The 19021-nt window shown below is 36.8% G+C and overlaps 3 protein-coding genes across 3 annotated transcripts; 1 reads left to right on the top strand and 2 right to left on the bottom strand.

The window, feature by feature from the left end:
* On the top strand, nucleotides 236–5847 carry LOC18768539 (SWI/SNF complex subunit SWI3D). Its single transcript, XM_007199635.2, has 7 exons — nucleotides 236–788; nucleotides 1195–1721; nucleotides 2215–2874; nucleotides 3586–3752; nucleotides 3830–4509; nucleotides 4756–4946; nucleotides 5031–5847. The coding sequence occupies exons 1-7, from the start codon at nucleotides 356–358 to the stop codon at nucleotides 5400–5402; spliced, it is 3030 nt and encodes a 1009-aa protein (XP_007199697.1). The 5' UTR covers nucleotides 236–355; the 3' UTR covers nucleotides 5403–5847.
* Nucleotides 6634–10174, bottom strand: LOC18767972 (ras-related protein Rab7). The gene is made up of 7 exons (XM_007200467.2): nucleotides 9958–10174; nucleotides 9652–9678; nucleotides 9421–9520; nucleotides 7978–8124; nucleotides 7710–7790; nucleotides 7438–7583; nucleotides 6634–7006 (listed from the first exon to the last, which is right to left on the bottom strand). The coding sequence occupies exons 1-7, from the start codon at nucleotides 10008–10010 to the stop codon at nucleotides 6940–6942; spliced, it is 621 nt and encodes a 206-aa protein (XP_007200529.1). The 5' UTR covers nucleotides 10011–10174; the 3' UTR covers nucleotides 6634–6939.
* On the bottom strand, nucleotides 12411–12941 carry LOC109950874 (zinc finger MYM-type protein 5-like). Its single transcript, XM_020571019.1, has one exon. It carries the CDS (start codon nucleotides 12939–12941, stop codon nucleotides 12411–12413), a length of 531 nt encoding a protein of 176 aa, XP_020426608.1.

The raw sequence follows: 19021 nt of genomic DNA, 5'->3' as shown, positions 1-19021 counted from the left end.
GAAAATGCTCTTTATATTTGGAAAAAAAAAATGACTCTAAAATAGAAATTGTTGAGATAGTGGGTAGAGAGAGCATTTTGGGGGGTGGCAATAGAATCACCCCACAGCAATAATTGAGAAAATAATTATTACTAATAGCACTATCATTTTCGCTAATTCCAAATTTGTTCGCACCCCAAATTCCAACAAATAGTAATAGCGTTTGCTCGCTAGCGTGGAAGCAAGAAAATTAAGAGTGGCAGTAACAATTAACAGCAATAGTGCTCAACTGTGTATATCTGCGAGTGCAGAGCCAAAAAAAAAACCCAGATTCGCGAACCAAACCCTCCCAGAAAAACACAAACATCATCAATCCATGGAAGAGAAGCGCCGTGACGCCGCCGGAGCTCAGCCGCCGTCAAATGCCGAATCTCCGGCCGCCGAGCCATCTTCTGCTCGACGCCGCGGCGGAGCCCAGAAGAGAAAGGCCAGCAGCCTCGGCGGCTCCACCTCTTCATCCACGCCGTCCAAACGCTTCACTCGCGAGAAGGCTATGCTCTCTCACCCTCCGATCCACAATGGCCCGTTGACCCGGGCCCGCCAAGGCCCAAGCAGCCTCGGTTCGGCTTCTGCGTCTGGGGCTGCCGTGAAGCCGACGGTAGCCAAGCGGCCCGACCCGGTGGGAGAGGCGGTGGCAGAGCTGGTGAAGAGGGAGAGCGAGTTGGAGGCTCTGGAGGCTTCTATGGAGGCTGAGTTTGAAGCCATTAGATCTCGCAATGCGAATGCTCATGTTGTTCCAAGTCATTGTGGTGAGTATCTTTGGCTCTTGTGAAAACCCTCGTCTTTTTGTGCACATTTTTATTAAAATTGGGTGAAAGTTTTGATCTTTTTTGCTGTTTGGGTTGTGATTGCTTGTAATGTGTAGTTATGGTTAGTAAAACTTAGGCTGAGCTAAATTTCCTAGTGCTGAACTTGTTCCAGCTCTTAAATTTAGAAACTTTACTTTGAAATGTTGCTTAATGAAGCTACCCTGGAAAAGAAACACCGGGCAAAAGTTATTATGGTGAATTAATTTCTTAGGCATTATTCAAATGGAGCTAAGGGAACACTAATGTTGAGCTTTGTGTTTTAAGATCATTGTTTTGATTATGAGGGGTGGAAGCCTTGCGGTGTTTTTACCTTGCATTTTGATTGAACCATTGTTTTGGCTTCCAGGTTGGTTTTCATGGACAAAGGTTCACCCCATTGAGGAGCAAATGTTGCCATCTTTCTTTAATGGGAAGTCTGAGACGAGAACTCCTGATGCATACTTGGAGATACGTAATTGTATTATGAAGATATTCCATGCGAATCCAGGCGTATTTATTGAATTGAAGGATTTGTTGGAGCTTGAAGTTGGCGACTTTGATGCTAGACAAGAAGTAATGGAATTTTTGGACCATTGGGGTTTAATTAATTTCGACCCGTCCCCACCAACAGGTTCTGCTGTGGCCAGTGCCGAGGGTGATGGGTTGGCAGAAAAGGATTCTTTGGTTGATAAGTTGTATCACTTTGAAGCATTACAATCACGCTCATCAGTTGTTCCAAAGACTAATATAACAACCCCAACTGTGCCATCTGGGTTGTTTCCTGAGTCTGCAATTGCTGAAGAGTTGGTGAGGCCTGAGGGACCAGCTGTTGAGTACCATTGTAACTCTTGTTCAGCTGATTGCTCACGCAAGCGCTACCATTGCCAGAAGCAGGTTTGTTCTTTTATAGGAGTTATTAATTTTATATTGAACTTTGTAGCAGTGCTTGCTAATGGAAGGATACACTTTTCTGACCTTCATTTCAATCTGACTCTGGCTTTCTTTAATTCTAAAGTGTAGAATATTCCTATTGGTGCTAAAGTAATTTTACCAAACTTTTCCATTGTTTCGTATTTCTGCTATGTCTGAAGGGTGTGATCAAACTATCCAAATCAAATCTGTCAGATACATGATTGTTTTCATCTCTGGGACATTGGCAGCTATCATCTGCTGATATTAAATTGTTAATTCTGCCTGGTGAACACACTTTGCTACTGTCTTAAAGGCACCCCACCTTGAGAACTTTATCTAGAATGATTTTCATGTCAGGCTGATGAAAATTTCTGTTTGATGAAGTGGATGTTATGATTACATATTAATTATCTGCTTCATGTTTCAGTTCCCTATTAACATTTATTCTGTTTACTGATTGTGTTCATTTTAACAGGCAGATTTTGATCTATGTACTGATTGTTTTAGTAATGGGAAATTCGACTCTGGTATGTCTTCATCAGATTTCATTCTTATGGAGCCTGCTGAAGCTCCTGGGGTAAGTGGTGGGAAGTGGACGGATCAGGAGACTCTCCTTCTCCTTGAAGCACTAGAACTTTATAAAGAAAACTGGAATGAGATTGCTGAACATGTTGCAACAAAAACAAAAGCTCAATGTATATTGCACTTTGTTCAAATGCCAATTGAGGACACCTTTCTTGATTATGAGGATGATATTGATGCTAGTGCAAAAGAAACTGCAGATCCTACTTCAACTGACAATGAATCATTGGCCCCCAAGGATGCCCCCGAAACAACAGAGAATAAGACTGGTGCTAGTGAGAGTGACCCCCAAACTTCCCCAGTGGAAACTTCAAAAGAAGTGACTGAAGTAAATGTTGGACAAGATACTTCAAAGCCAGAGGATGTAAATGAAGTCAAAGTGGGTGAGGAAACTTCAAAATTGGAAGATACTGGGGAATTGAAAGTTGATCAGGAGACAGATGAGAGCTTTGCACTGAATGCACTTAAAGAAGCGTTTGAAGTTGTTGGTTATCCTCCAACATCTGAAGGTCAACTTTCATTTGCAGAAGTGGGAAACCCTGCCATGGCATTGGTAAGTTGAATGCTTATGTGTGGATGTTTGGTGCATCTGTTGGTGGTTTAGCGACACATGACTGTAAAGTAAATCTGTTGGACCTGTTGTTCCACAGAAATGCATAGATTAATAACTAACTTAAAGGTTAAGTTATGAACTCACATATGAGCGTTTAAGTGCTTCTGAAATAAACTGAAATGATGCAGCATTGGGTTACCCAGGATAGCTTACACTTCACATGGTTAGCCGAATGTCAGTTTAGCTTAACAGTAAATAACTGGTAGTGATATTTAATCAAGGTACCCATTTTTTTTACAAATTTTAACAAGTTACAGTAATCTTATAGCTTTAGTCTGCCTACATTTCAAGTTATCAACTTCAGGCGCATTCAGAAATTTCCTTCTTATTGCCAAAATCTGAGATAACTATATGTCCGAATTTGATACCTTTCACTGTTTTCCTGTAGAAGCATTTGAATTGATCTCCCGATTATATTGCATTATACATTATTCATGCATGCCTGTTTAATTGTATGCATGATGTATGTATGTCTATGAGTGCATGCATGCATCAATAGATTTCTGATGCATATATGCAATGTATTTCATGGGACTTGCTCTTAACCCTGGGGCTTAAGCATCACCTTGCAATAAGCAAAACATATAAATGATACTTTGGCCTTCAATCACTATTAATGTGTCACTACTTATGGGTTGCACTCTTTTACAGGCAGCATTCCTTGCACGTTTGGTGGGACCTGATGTTGCTATTGCATCAGCGCATAATTCTTTGAAATCCATATCTGCCAGTTCTCCTGGCACTGAGCTGGCTGCAAGGCATTGCTTTCTATTGGAAGATCCACCAAGTGACAACAAGGAACAAGCTGGTCCTGATAGGTATGTGATTTTGTTGTGGAGCATTTATCCTCTATTGGTTTGTGTATATTCTATCTGATGTCAGTGATGGATTGCAGTGTTGTTGCTGAAGTGCTGAAAGACAAAGTCCAGGAAGACATAGTTGATGAAGACAAAAGCCAGAAAGAGGATAACGCCACCTCAGGTTTGGAAGATAAAGATTTATCAAATGATAAAGGTGACAACATACTTGAAAAACCTTCTCCCGAAGAAAAGTCACAATCTGCAGAAGAACAGGATGGCATAGTTTCTCATGAAGAAGTAGAAGCTGATAATTTGAACAAATCAGACAATTTAGAGTTACCAAAGGACCAATCACCAACTACTGTGGGGAAGTTGGATGATTCAAAACTCGAGGCAGAGAATCCACCAAGTTCTGAGAAGGAGTCAGGAGAGGGAATTTCAGTAGGAAAGCCTTCTGAACCTACAGACACACCTAAGGATGTGGATATGTGTGATTCACTTCCCTCAACAAAGGATAAGCCTCAGCAGCCAGTTACATCAAATTCAGTTGAGGAACCTCCCCGTTCTACAGAGGCATCAAAAGATCTGGATGTGTCCAATTCTCTGGCTTCACAAATGAATGAGCCTCAGCAACCGGTTACTGCCAAATCAGAAGAACCTCCTCGACCTACAGAGGAATCAAAGGATGTAGACATGGTGTCTGACCCTCAGCCCCAAGAACAGGATGATTCTCAGCAACCAGTTGCATCAAATTCAATGGTTGAAACTGGAGCAAGTACACCTTCCTCTCTCCCTCTCTTCTCACACCCACACACACGCAGACAGGGGTATTTACATCATATTGGAGTTCTTCTGGCCAAATACAAATAAAAATATGGGAAATGGGTCTTGTGCATGCTAGTTAGCTTGGATCAAAATATCAAGTTGAAAGAGGAAAACGTTTGTTCAACTAGTTGAGTTTCACAAAATTCAAGTTGAATGCCTTGGATTTACTGATGTCTCATTTGTTTGTACTTCGCAGGTGAGGATCAAACTAACGATGGTAAAAGTGAAAAACATGACACTATAGAGACAAAAGTGGATCAGAAAATTGATAAACTAAAGCACGCTGCAGTTTCTACAATCTCAGCAGCTGCAGTGAAGGCAAAACTTCTAGCAGAACAGGAAGAAGATCAAATCCGCCAACTTGCAGCAATGTTGATAGAGAAGCAGGTCATCCCAATTCCAAATTGCCTCTTTATTGTTTGTTATTAGTAATATAGTTTTTTATTTTCGGAGGTTTGTGTTTAACTGCAGTTGCATAAGTTGGAAGCGAAATTAGGTTTCTTTAGCGAGATGGAAAATGTTGTAATGAGGGTGAGGGAGCAATTGGACAGGTCAAGACAGAAGCTCTACCATGAGCGGGCACAGATAATTGCAGCCCGCCTTGGCTTACCAGGTTCCTCATCTAGACCAATGCCATCGTCAATGCCTGCCAATAGAATGGCCATGAATGTTGCAAACTCAGTTCCAAGACCCCCACTAAACATGACTTCCCTAAGGCCACCTATGTCAAGACCCATGGGGCCAACGGCTCCAACCTCAAACCAATTTTCACCCACAGCCTTGGCAGGAAGTTCAATAAGGCCTCCCAGCCAGGACAAACTTTCTTCAGTCGGGTCGAAGTAAAACACCCGAGAACATGTGAATATAATTAATCCATTCCTGTGCAGCGGGGTGATCACGTATCTTTTGTACCAAATGAGTTCGAGAACGGCAGATTCGGGAATGCTCTTTAAGAAGTTGGATATTGTGTTACAACTGAAACAGCCTCTGCCCATGTGGCAATTGCCATTGATAAACAAGACAAAGGGCTTTCTGGAGAGATTTTCAGCAATCCACTATGCTCTGTTTTGTAACATTATCTTTATGCTCTGTAAAAATTGTACGGTGAAATGCTAAGCAAAGGAAAAAGGAGGGAAAGTTGGGAGGGGAAAGGATCTCTTTTTTATTTTTTTTGTTTTTAATTTATGTCCACTGACCACCCCGAAACCCCATATTTAAAATGCTATTTATGAGTCTTGTGTAATTGAGTTTCTAACGATCTGATAATGTGCTCCAATGACTTTCTCATCTATCAACGAAATATTCGATGGTTCTCAAATCCACCCATCAACCTTTCTGTAATTTGGAGACCAAAAATACGCATACGCCAGGTCAAATTTTTTTCCTTTGTAAGCTTCAAATGAAGTCAAATTTCTGCTTGAAATTTTTGGAAGCCAGGTGAACTTAAAAGAGTAAGAAAAAATTTTGTTTCTGCAATTGGCTTTACCAAGTTGAGAGTGACCCAATACATGTTCACATATTATGTTTGAAAGTTCACATGTGCAAGAGCGCATTGAGAGTGTCCTATATTGAAAAGTTAAAAAACCTAATCTAGATTTATAAAAAGTTGGGCTATTTTTTCAATTGCCAATTGATTTTAGAATGAAGCCTCAACTTCCTTAAATAAATAAAAAATCAATAGAGAAAGAGAATTTAACGTGAAAAAGAGAAATACCACTAGACCAAGAGCCAATTCGTGTCATATATACCATGTATAATTTTCGTGAAATACAGTATATTGTTAAATTGAATCCATGTAGCAGGCTTCATGTGTTTTATTTATTTTAATTCGACCTTAGTTTTCTTCCTGATATATTCATTTGTTTCTTTTTATTGATGGAAGTTGTGCTTTCGTTTTTCATGCGTCTACAGCCACTACATAAAGAATGTTTAGGAAAAGCGGACATAGCATCACGAAAAGCCATGCACAAAAGCATGAACAAAAACATGATCAGATACAGCTATTGCCGGCTTGAAGCCATGGAAGACTCATCGACTAGAGAAGTTTCTAAGGATTAAACTAGAAATGGGTGACTAATCCATAAACAAACTCAATATGATCAAATGAAAACTGCATAATTTTGGTGAAAATATAAGTTCCAAGATCTTTTCCATACTAACAATAAGTGGATATCAATGGGATGAAATCCAATGTAACCTGGTCAGAACAAACAGAACTCAGAACGAAAGGCACCATCCAACCTATCTGAAAAAAGCATTGACGAGGAGACCAATTTGTTTCCCACACAAAAACCAATGTACAGTGTCACTGCATACGTACCAACAAATATACTTCCAAAGATGACTTATTTTTTACTGGAAAAGAATTCCGGTAGAATATTTAACACTCGCATCCAGTTGATCTTGGCTGATTGCTGCTTCCAACGTCAATGGTATCCGGCAAGTATCTTCATGAAGCAGAAAACAAAATAAAAAAGATATCAACAGGTGACCACTGGAGAAGACAACTGTCAACTGCTAGAGTTCTATAAGGGGAAAAATCAAATCAAATCAAATCAAATCAAAACTGCTACTAAGTAAAGGACATTTTGCAACACCAATTTTGATTATGTGAACGGTTTTAACTTCTAGGTATTAGTGGCACTGCTGTTCGTGGGAATGATAAATGAAAGGGTTGGTTTAAGGAAAACCACTAAATCATTAAATAGTGAACAGGTGATCTGTAAAAACTAACTGGGGTATTGTGGATGCTTAATTCCCGAAAGGAAATAATTGGTTAGTACTAGATGATTCATTTTGTTAATGCAAGTAAATGAAATGAATTGTCAAAACTCAAGAGGACGTGTGCATTAGCATATTGGTCTCTAGTTCAACTTACATCTCCTCTTCTTCCCCACTCTTCAGAGCATCCTTTGCTATGCACTGGAAAGCTTCTTCCACATTAATGCCTTCCTTGGCAGAGGTTTCGTAGTATGGAATATTTCCTTTTGATGCACACCAAGCTCGAGCCTTTTTCTCTGAAACCTGGAGAATTAACAAACAGTGGTATGTCAATATGAAACATATAGGATAACAAACTCATCTGTGCATGTGCATATGTATGTAAGAGAAAGAGAAGATGACAATTTTCTTCCGAAAAGAGATGCATACCACTCTACTATTTCCACCATCTACATCAACCTTGTTTCCTATGACAACAAATGGAAAATTTTCTGGATCTGAAGGACTTGCCTGCAGAAGTTGTCAGCATGCCGTAAGTTCAATTTTGTTTTGTAATTGATAAAAAAATGGAAGTTGATGCAGAAAGAGAAATGACAACTGGAAGAGTTTGCAAGGGACCCAATACTTAAGAAAATAGCCACATGCCAAAAAAAACAAATAAAACAAATAAAACATACAAAAAACCCCAAAAACATACCTGAATAAGAAATTCTTCCCTCCAGTTGTTAAGGTTATCAAATGATTTCATTGAATTAACATCATAAACAAGAACACAGCAATCAGCACCACGGTAAAAAGCTACACCAAGGCTTTGGAATCGTTCCTGGCCAGCTGTATCCCAGATCTGACAAAACAATAGAATGTGTGTTGACTGTTTGGAAACACACTTGGGCACCAACTAATCCAAGAATTTAAAAACATAAAAAGACTACTGCAGAACCTAATGGTAGAAGTGGTGAGCTAAAACATATAATTCCATAGAATACACGACAGGTTGTTCACAGTGAGTAATTGCGATAACAATAAATTAGCAATCAATTATCAAACTCTAATAATCTGATATCCATAAATTAACAGCTTGAAAATGAAATTCTTTTCATGCTGTTCATATCAGTATACTAACGAGATAGAGAGAGCGAGGCCCCACATTACAAGCTTCTTTGGTTGATAGATACAAGTCAAAACCTGATTTTGTTTGTTCATATCAAATGAAATATTTTGAAACCAAAACTGAAGCCAGGTTATGCCAACATACCCAACACATAATAATGAAAAGGCATAATTGGATAACGTATACCAGTCAAAAATTATCAATAAGGATAACAACACTCAGAGGGTAAAGAATGAAGGCAATGCAGATTCATCAATAATGTCATTGTGAGTCTTTAGGGACAGAAACAAAGCAATTTATATGAATCCTTCTCCATAGTGACAGTAGAGAAAGTTGTGACAAAAAGCAGGGGAGGAAATGCAAGCTTACACATGCAAAATTAGAAATTTATATTTTGTGTACTTCCTATAAGACATCATCTGAAAATATTTCAGAGTGAACAATCGTCCAATTTCTGCCACTGCTTGCGCATAGTGACCAAATAGAGGTCTACTCATGTATGATTCTCAGAAACATGAAATAAGGGTCCTTGAGCAATTCTAACACACACATGGAAACTTTCATCAGTATAGGGACCACCAGAACATACACCATGACTTAGCAGGGACCATCCCGAAATCATTGTGAAATAAATTATTCCCACCATAGGACCATTTAACTAAAAGAAATTGTTAATGAGAAGTCCCAGAGGAACTTCCAATCATTAAGAACATCGCAAATTCTGATTTAGTGCAAGAATACCAAAAAGAAAATTGATAGGTTGGAAGAACTTGGTGATTTGTGCGTTTCTTCTTTTTCCCCTGTTTAACCAACTGGTGCAGGCTGTACCGGCATAGGTTCCATAAATGTAAGGCCAACGATTGGATAAAGACAATGCAAACCCAATCAACATAGACAAATCCCAAGACATGCATCCAAATATTAACAACCAAACATGCTCAGTTCTAATGCGCACATATTTTCCTCTTATGAAAACTAAAAAAGCTGGGACCTTTGAATCAATTAGATAACAATTAGAAGTAAAGAAACCTGCAAGGTGAAGAGCCTGTCTTCAAACTGAACTTCCTTCGTCAAAAAATCAGCTCCAATCGTCGCTTTGTATTGATTGCTGAACTTCTTATTTACATATCTATAAGAATCATGTTAAAGGCAAACCCACACCATCTAAACAAACAAGCAGCTGAAACTTAACAGCAAAAGCATTATATTCAAAATTAAATAACCAAACACACAAATCAACATTCTAGCTGCACAGGATACTGATTCATCAAAGAAGTCTTCCCCACCCTGCAAATCACAAATTAAACAAACCTTTTTTAGTCTTCTACCAAAAACAGCAACAAAAAAACACAATCTTCTTCCTAAATAAGTATAACAATTTTAAATTTTACTACTCTTAAATTTCGTGAGAACCCAATTCGTAAACTGGTACTAAGAGACGAAAAATAGGGTTTCAGATCATTATTTGTAAAGTAAGATCTAGAAAGATCTACCCAATCTCAAGCGCAAAACCCTAGAACACAACTATTACGAGCAAAACAGAGAGAAAGATGGAGAGACACAGACCCGCTGTCGCCGAGGATGATGACCTTCAGGAGCGTTCTTCTTCGAGACGGCATCGTTTTGAGACAGAATTGGGAACGGTCTGAGGAGTTGGAGAGGGAGCTGTCAGAGACAGTAGAGCGAGAGACGCTGGTCGGAGGATCGTTCTTCAAGTCTCGTTAGACTTCCCTGGTCATCCAAAGCTGGAGCTGACCTGTACTGGTTTATAAATTTATTAAAAATACAAATAAATAAAAATTATTTATTTACTTTTTTAGATTTGTTCCTATTTGGAGCAAAAATTATTAGGCGATAAGTTTGAAGTGGGAAAAAGTATCAGAGTTACGATAGGTAGGGTTTAGGATAGCAAAAGTATTGACTCTTTATATTTCAATCCAATTTGGTGTTATAGTCTTATCGATTTACTTTGTGTTATGGGTGACTAGGTTGTATTTTGACCCCAAAAAAATCCTTTAATGTCAGTCATGTGCCACTATATGCAGGAAATTTCATTTCAGAGGTCAACCTCTAAAAGTTAAAAAAAATTTATACAAAATGCACCCATAGAAATGAAACGATAATATTTTAATTCATCATTAATAGAAAAAACCACATTACAATTGTACACGACGAGTTTTCATATTCTGAAAACGTGACATTATAGTTTCATTATCAATACAAGCAAACACATCTCTCTCAATATAAACAAGTAAGCTATCACTCAACCATTGATCTCCCATTCTATTGCGAAGTGGACCTTTCACAATATTCATAGCAGAAAATGCTCTCTCCACAGAAGCAGTTGCAACCGGTAAAGTTAAAGCTAATGTGAGAAGTAAATAAACATAATTATATGTTCTATGCAACCTTTTCTCCACTATTTTTCTTGCAAGGCTACCAATCCCTTTTAATTGAGAAAAATCAGTCATCGTACGCATATGATTAATATAAATCTCAAGTTGATCTTCAAGTGCCAAGAGATCTTGGGGATTAAAATCTTGAGGATAAAATTCAGCAAAACAAAGTAGCTTTTGTTTGTCAAAAGCTCTGAAAAATAATCATTCGGACTCAAAAATGTCGAACAAAGAAGTAACTCAGTATTTACCTCAATGAAGCGATGATTTAATTCCGCAAGTTGCCACTCAATGATTTGAATAAAGATGTCCACACGATAATGATGGAGGTGTGTTATTCTATGAGCTCTTCGATGTGATATCTATTGAGCTACATATGCATCATCCATGTTTGGAACCAAGATATAATGTTTGACACAAAAGAAAGATACTTGATCAAGCAAGGCTTCAAATGCATTCTCTCTCATGTGTTGTAGTTGGTCCTTGCAAACTTTGACTAAAGTCATTGCATTCCCAATGTCTTGATCTTTCCTTTGTAATGTTTGTGACAAGTCATTTGTGGCTCCCAATATAGATCTCATGAAAAATAAGTGAAATACAAACTCAAAATATTGTATTTCTCTCAATGACCTATTTGCTCACCTAGATTATCAGTCGAACCCTCCTCAATAACCAATTTAAGCACTCTCACCACATATTTAAACATGGAGATAATACTAAGTAATGTACCATAATGTGAGTTCCAATGTGTATCACCGGGACGCTTGAGACAAGTTTTATTGATTTAAGCCTCGCCCTGCTGGAAAAGTATCTTTTTCAAGAGCTTCCGTAATATCCTTTTGGAGTTGATCTCTAAGCATGTCACGATGTTTACACGATGCTCCAACAATATTAACCAAGCTATTGCAATATGTGAAGAAAGTGGCAATATCAGCATTTCCCTTCGCCACGGCCACAAGAGCTAATTAAAGTTGATGTACAAAACAATGAATATAATAGGCACAAGGATTTTCTCTCAAAATCTGTGTTTTAAGACCATTGAACTCACACTTCATATTACTAGCTCTATAATATCCTTGTCCTCTTAGCATGGAAATGCTCAATTCCTCTCTTGAAACAATGTGTCAATAGCCTCATTGAGTGAGTTTGATGTAGTGTCGCTAACATGTTGAATGCCCACAAACCTCTCAATTACATCCCCATTTTTGTCCACATAACGAAACACCACCGCCATTTGTTCTTTTACTGACACATCACGTGATTCATCAACTAATAAAGAGAAGAATGCACCATCCATATCCTTAATGATTTTCTTAATAGTTTCAGCGGCATAAGCATTCACAAGATCTTTTTGAATTGTTGGAGCTATGAACTTGAGATTCCCGGGAGCATTTTCTAACACAACGGCTTTCACTTTCTCATCATGATTAGCAAGAAATTGTAAGAGCTCCAAATAATTTCCCTTGTTGCTTGAAGTGTCACTCTCATCATGCCCACAAAAAGGAAGACCTTGCCTCAACAAAAATCTCACACAATCAAGAGAAGCTGTCAAGCAAATACGATAATCAATACGAGCTTGCTCTGATTGCTTTATCAAAACTGTTCGGATGTGTTGCTTTTGATTCATAAGATCCACACAATATTGTCTAGATTGATTATGAACACTTCCAATATAGCTCCAACATGTTGCCTAATTTTATCTTTCTTCTTCCAATTCCTAAAACTCATCTCTGTGAAGGCATCACTACACCCTTGACCAATTTTGAAATTGGATTTGAAGAGATAACAATAAAGGCAAAATGCAGTATCTTTACTAATACTGTACTCCAACCAGTCAAACTCATCAAACCACTTGACATTAAAGCATCGATCATACCCTGAAAGATTAGTTTGTGAAAATGTGTGATCCTTAGACTGACATGGACCGTTTTGTAGATATGCTTTTCGAACTTCTTCTCGAATATTAGGATCATAATCCAACATTTGAGGTCGAAGTCCAGGGTTTGCAATAAGATTAGCCAAAATATCTTGCAACTCACTTTCTTTCGAACTATTCACATCTCTTGAAATACCCACATCTCTCGAACTCGAACTACCCACATTATCCAAACTAGAAGTAGTTGATGCGAACCTTCTCTTAAAGTAGCGTTCCATAACTGAATTGGTAGAAATAATCATTCAAGCATCAACATTAAAAAATAATAATAATAATTACTAACTTATGCAAGCTAACCAAAATAAAATCTCTACAACTAATCAAATTTAACAAAATATAATTTACATAAACATAATTTATTCAAACTAACTAACCAAAACCAAAACCCTTAATTTAATCAAGCTAACCAAGAGATATAATCTAACATAAAAGTAAAACCTTAATTTATTCAAACTAACTAACCAAAACCAAAACCCCTAATTTATTCAAACTAGCCAAGATATAATCTAACATAAAAATAAAACCCTAATTTATTCAAACTAACCAACTAAAACCAAAATCCCTATTTTATTCAAACTAAAATAAAAGCATAACCCTAATTTATTCAAACTAACAAACCAAAATAAAATCTCAACAACAAACAGTAACAACTAATCAAGAAAAACACAAACATATAACAATCTTTACTAATTAATTAATGCATAAAGAAATTAGAATAACATACCTTCAAATTTGAGGGACAAATCCACCTTTGAAAATTGAAATCACTTATGCAATTTGCTGCTGCCCCACTTTGCTGTCGCCGCCGCCACTTTGCTAGCTTCGCCGCCGGATTTGTGGGGGAAGGAAGTGAACGTTGAGTTGGGGATTTAGGGTTGAGAGGTTTAGAGGTTTAGAGGTGAGAAGAAATGAGTTTTAACATTTGGGGAGGGGGGAATTATAAGGCCTTTTTTTTTTTTTAACCTGGCCAAAACAACGTCGTTTTGACGTCGAGCGAACAAAAACGAATAAAAAGGCGTGCACGTTTTGGTATAGGTTTTAAAAATAAATAAATAAAAAAGCTTTAGTGGAACGACGTCGTTTTGATGTCGAGTGAACCAAAAAAAAAAACAAGGCGCGCGCTACGCGCAGCTTCTTCTCCTCCATCTACGCACAGACACAGCTTGCCCCTTTGGGGCATTTCGTCAAACACTTTGCGAAGGTCAACTTCAGCTGCTCTAATGGAGGATTTCAGAGGTTGCAAGGGTCAATTGACCACCCTTGCTCTTCTGTGAATCTGCCCCTAACCATATGATCAATTTTAACAAATATGTTGACTAAATGCGATAAGAGGGATAAAACTGATGTATAGGCAAAAATATTAAATATCACATTGATTGATTTGAAAGTTTAAAGACTCATATTATGAAATTTTTAACAGTTAAAGGACCATTCTTGATAAAAACCCAAAAATTAAATATGAACATGCATAAATGTACATAAAAGCAGTTAGTTGTTACAATGTATAAGGCCGTAAAATCATTCGTGTTGGGTAAACATAAGTTGTAAAATAAATGTCTTGTGTTGTCAAAAGGGAAATTACCTCAGTAATATCAATTTATTGATATGTCAAATAATGGAGATAAACAAGTATGAGCACTATATCACTTGGGTTTAGAAGTATGAAAATTAGATCTAAAGACTAAAGTACCAAAAGAAATACATCTAGTCAAATTTTTTTTGGGTACCAACTTCAAGTCGCAAGTTCCAGATTTGAAGCACAAGCACAAATTTATCAGTATCTCGGTTTCAACTTTAGGTTTTGCCAAGGTATGAATTTACCAATCTCTTGGTTTTCAACTTTAGTTTTTTTTTTTTTTTTCCCCTTTTTGATAAAAATACATATAGTTATAGATGTGTTTCTTCGTTCAATAGATGAATAGTTGTTCATTCGGAATTGATTGTACTTCTTGTTAGGGTGTAAAATCCAATCCAAATCAATTAAACTGACCAAACTAGGCAAATTCAATATAATTCTAATTGGATTTGGATTGTATTAGATGCTGATTTCATAAATCATATTGGTTTTAGGTTGTTGAAAACCGACTAAAACGAACCAATCCAATTTATTTTCTTACTTGTTATTTTCTATTGGTTCGTAACTAAAAAATTAGTCAAATAAGACAATATCTAACAATAAATCAAATAAATAGAGGAAGACAATTGTTTTTATAAAACAATGAAAATATTCAATATAATAATCAAATGGTTAAACGATTTTTTATTAGACTAAATTTTTGTAAGGGTGATATTGGAATGATGACTTAGGAGGACACACATTTTTGAACACAATAAAACATACTTTTAACACCATTAGATTCATCTACTATCAACAGTTCAAATTATCGACTTATAAAATAATAATTAATGCTATTTTTGTCTATTGTTCGACTTTTTTTTGGAAAATAAATTAATCTCCCCTAAAATCGTCTCAACTCTCTCCTTATCTTCTCTAACTCAAAAGCTGAAAGAGAATAACTTTCTAACCCACCAGAGCATGTCTAAACTAAAATCACCATAAGATGGTGTTGAAGAATATGAGCCCCACGTCGGAAACTTGAATAAATAAAATACAACATATAATGAATGGTTCCACTACTAATATCACCAAGGCCTTTTGTGATAAAACCCCACACTTACTGGGCTTTGTAGGTAGTTAAGTTGGGGATAATATCGGTGTTGTTAGTAGTGGACCCCTGGCCCGACTCTATGAATTTAACATGGTATCAGAGCCAGCTTTATTGATTGTGCCTGAATTGGGTCTCTACCTTTACCCAATATGTGGTGTTCACATGTTAGGCTTGAATGTTTACCCCTATCCTTTATACCCAATACGTGGTGCTCACGTGTTGGGCTTGAATGATTGACTCCGATGTGGACTTGGCTCCACATGTGGCCTACTATGTGATGGTCCCACGTCAAGAGGCATGTTGAAGAATATGAGTCCCACATCGGAAACTTGAATAAATAAAATACAACATATAATGAATGGTTCCACTACTAATATCACCGAGGCCTTTTGTGGTAAAACCTCACATCTATTGGGCTTTGTAGGTGGTTAAGTTGGGGACAATATCGGTGTTGTTAGTAGTGGACCCCTGGTCCGTCTCTCTGAATTTCACAGATGGTTAATCTTTAGTTTCTTGAAAAAAAAAATAGCCATAAAAAATTCACATAAGACTTTTTCTAGCAAGATCATGCTACCAACGATATATGTCATTGGGTTGGGGCTATCTTGCAAATATTTAACATAGCTTTAATGGCACGTGCTATGTTACATCCATCTGGGTCAGGAAAAATTTATTCTCTTACATGTTTATAATTTTCTCTCTCCTAGCACATCTTTGTATGCATTTGTCTTCTCCTCTAAACCATCCTAGTCCAAGTCTGGTGGTGGTATAACTTTTCCATTTATCCTAGCGCATTTAATTTCATGCTCAATAAAGAATTTTAATGACATTAGTTCCCCTTTTTTCTTTTTTCTTTTCCTCTCATCTTTATTATTAAAATCAGAGCACTTTGATGTTCACGATGATATTATTAAAGAAACAAAAATTTATAAGTGAAGTTTTAATCTCAGCAATTGAATTGAATGAATAATAATCTAATGGTTAAAAAAGTGTCATAATAGATACACAATGATATTAAGTTCGAGATAATATAATTACTTGTGGCTCCCAAAAAATCCTAGCCTCCTTTCTCCCAAAAAACACTCTAGAGCCTTTTCCACTTTGAAGGGGGAGGAAGCCATTGTTCTTCCCCCTTCTCCCCTATTCTCTTCCTCCTTTCACCTCTTCCCCCATTTTCAGAGACAAAGGATTTTCGCTATTTGTTTTAGTTTTGTTATGATTTTCATCCAACCATTATAGGCGACTGCGGCTCAGCGTCGGATCTTCACATGCATTTCGGCGTCGGATCACCACCACCATCTTTTTTGCAATTTCTTTATGTTTGAAATAAGTTGCAGAGACTTTTTGGGTTCTTTGTGTAGTTTTCACCTCTCTTTTTGTGAGAGTTTTTCATCTCTCCTTTGTGAGAGCTTTTCGTCTCTTCTTTGTGAGAGTTTTATTTGTATTGCTATGGCTTGATTTTTTCAAGCTTTATCTCTTTTTTCTTATTCTAAGTTTGCAATCTTAGTTGGGATGCCTATGCCAGAGTTTCTTCGATCCTGCCTGATCTTTAGTGGAGACACACCATATTGTCTTAATTTTGATATCAAACCGCTCCGTTATTGTAATGGCCATTTTGTGGTTAGTTTGTATTGGCCCTTTGTGGCTAGTGGCTTTTCTGGCTGAATTATGAATGCAATCATAGAATTTCTCACCAAAAAAACAAAAACAAAAACAAAAGATACACAATGATATTTAGTTTGCTTGAATTAATAATCAAAAGGTATTTTAGGGATAATGGTGGGTGAAAAGATAGGATTATATTTTTTAAAATTTATATGGTGGATGTAAAAATAAGGTGGATGGGAAAATAAAATAAGGGGATGGAAATAGCAGCACTCTTATGAATTGAGCCCAAATAAATGGTTTATGGTGTATTAATTAACTTACTAATTTTTTAGCACTTAACGCTCGTGCTATAAATGTAACTATTTATATTAATCTATTATTAGTTAAATTTCTAAAAATTTGGACAAATAGCCCCTCTGCTAATTAAAATGGCAGCAAAAAATAGTGAAATAGTAAAATAGTAAAACAAACATGTGTTTAAATTAAAAATAAAAAACACATCCATACCATATCATCAGTTTCTTCATCCAAATTAAGGAAAATAAAATAAGGATTTGGCACATGATGCCCCTCCGGAGAGGCTAGTAACAGTAAACCCCTCCATTTACTTTATCTAGCAGAAAAGAACCACCATTGCACCCTAGCAAGAGGAAAAGCTCATGGCCAAGTTACATTCTTGTTCTATGTAGTTTGATATATTTTTCGCTTTAGTCTCCATCATTCTAATTTTGACGATTTTACTCATGTAGTTTTGTTTACGTAACAATTGAGTCCTAGTCTCAGGTAACAATTGAGTCATCAAAATTTTACCAAAAATTTAACAACCAATTAATTATGTGACATATGATAGTGTTTTACTTATTAGATTTTTCTTTTTGCTGAGAATTTTACTTGTTAGAAATCAGACGAGGGAAAGTGAGCAATACATCTAAGAAAGATTTGGGGACATAAGAAAATATTGCGACTCATAGGTGAAACTTTTTTCTTTTTTTTTTTTTTTTGGGTGTGTATATAAAAGGTGAGAAACTTTATATGTTATCATGTTTACGAGGGATTGGTCCTACTTGCTATAAGTTTTTTTTTTTTTCCTCTTGTTACTAGAAACTATTTTATTAAAGCTTTTATTTTATTTTTTTTATTTTTGTCAAGCTCCTCACTTGCCGGGATAATAGAAAACACAAAAGAAAAGAAAAGAAAATTAGGTCAACTTTCTGTATACTATGAAAAAAATGAGAAAAATAATATCAATTTTCTGTGCACGTGGATGATCGGTTGGAGTGCAAAGGGTTCATATCTAGATTGCTTTCTATATGTGGTTGGGGAACGATGCATCTGAGAGAGGATTGGGGAGTGACATGAGAAAGAGGAAAGAGGACGCGTGGTGGAATCGTACAAACTCTACATTTGAACTCGTACATGCTAATCACACGTGACTTGCTATTGTTTGAGACGCGAAGTTTATAATTTTACAAAAAAGACATAATCTTGCAACTCTAACAATCTTTGTTTTTTCTAATTACTATTTTTGGACAAGGATTAAGTGTGTTAATTGCATCTGCTAATTTATACATATGTGTTTAAAATAGACAAGAGGTAGAGAGGAGAGGACAGGGTCAACGAGGACTACAATTTGAACTTCCTTAGGTCTGTTTTGTACCAAAGAATTAAAAGTGCAACCCAAAAATAGCAAAAAAAACAAGAAAGGTTTGCCTGAAAATAGAAGTTGGGTGGAGAAAATCCTCCTGCTTTGTCGGGTTCCATGGCTTCCTCCTTTCCTTAGATGGAATTATTACCATGCAACCTTGTTTTCCTGTCCCTCCTTTGAGAATCCTCCCCTGTTGCATGCCCTTCTGCTCTGCTTTAGGTACAAACTCCTCTCTCTATCTCCATCTATGTCTCTATCTCTCTCTAGCACACAACCACATGTACCTAGCTTGCTAGGTACGTCGGTAAGCCCAACAATGAATGCATGATTTACACATTCTTAATTAATTTGTTCTTTGCATGCATGCATGCAGTTA

This window comes from Prunus persica, chromosome G8, assembly GCF_000346465.2.
Source record: "Prunus persica cultivar Lovell chromosome G8, Prunus_persica_NCBIv2, whole genome shotgun sequence".
Taxonomy (NCBI): Eukaryota; Viridiplantae; Streptophyta; class Magnoliopsida; order Rosales; family Rosaceae; genus Prunus; species Prunus persica.
This window is presented reverse-complemented; position numbering and strand designations above follow the sequence as displayed.

Coding starts and splice junctions, on each gene's coding strand:
- LOC18768539 (XM_007199635.2), top strand. CDS start 356: ATGGAAGAGAAGCGCCGTGACGCCGCCGGAGCTCAGCCGCCGTCAAAT. Junction 789..1,194: donor TGTTGTTCCAAGTCATTGTG/GTGAGTATCTTT, acceptor TTTGGCTTCCAG/GTTGGTTTTCATGGACAAAG. Junction 4,947..5,030: donor CAATGTTGATAGAGAAGCAG/GTCATCCCAATT, acceptor GTTTAACTGCAG/TTGCATAAGTTGGAAGCGAA.
- LOC109950874 (XM_020571019.1), bottom strand. CDS start 12,941: ATGGAACGCTACTTTAAGAGAAGGTTCGCATCAACTACTTCTAGTTTG.
- LOC18767972 (XM_007200467.2), bottom strand. CDS start 10,010: ATGCCGTCTCGAAGAAGAACGCTCCTGAAGGTCATCATCCTCGGCGAC. Junction 9,521..9,651: donor AAGACTTCTTTGATGAATCA/GTATCCTGTGCA, acceptor TGATTCTTATAG/ATATGTAAATAAGAAGTTCA. Junction 7,584..7,709: donor ATGGTGGAAATAGTAGAGTG/GTATGCATCTCT, acceptor TTAATTCTCCAG/GTTTCAGAGAAAAAGGCTCG.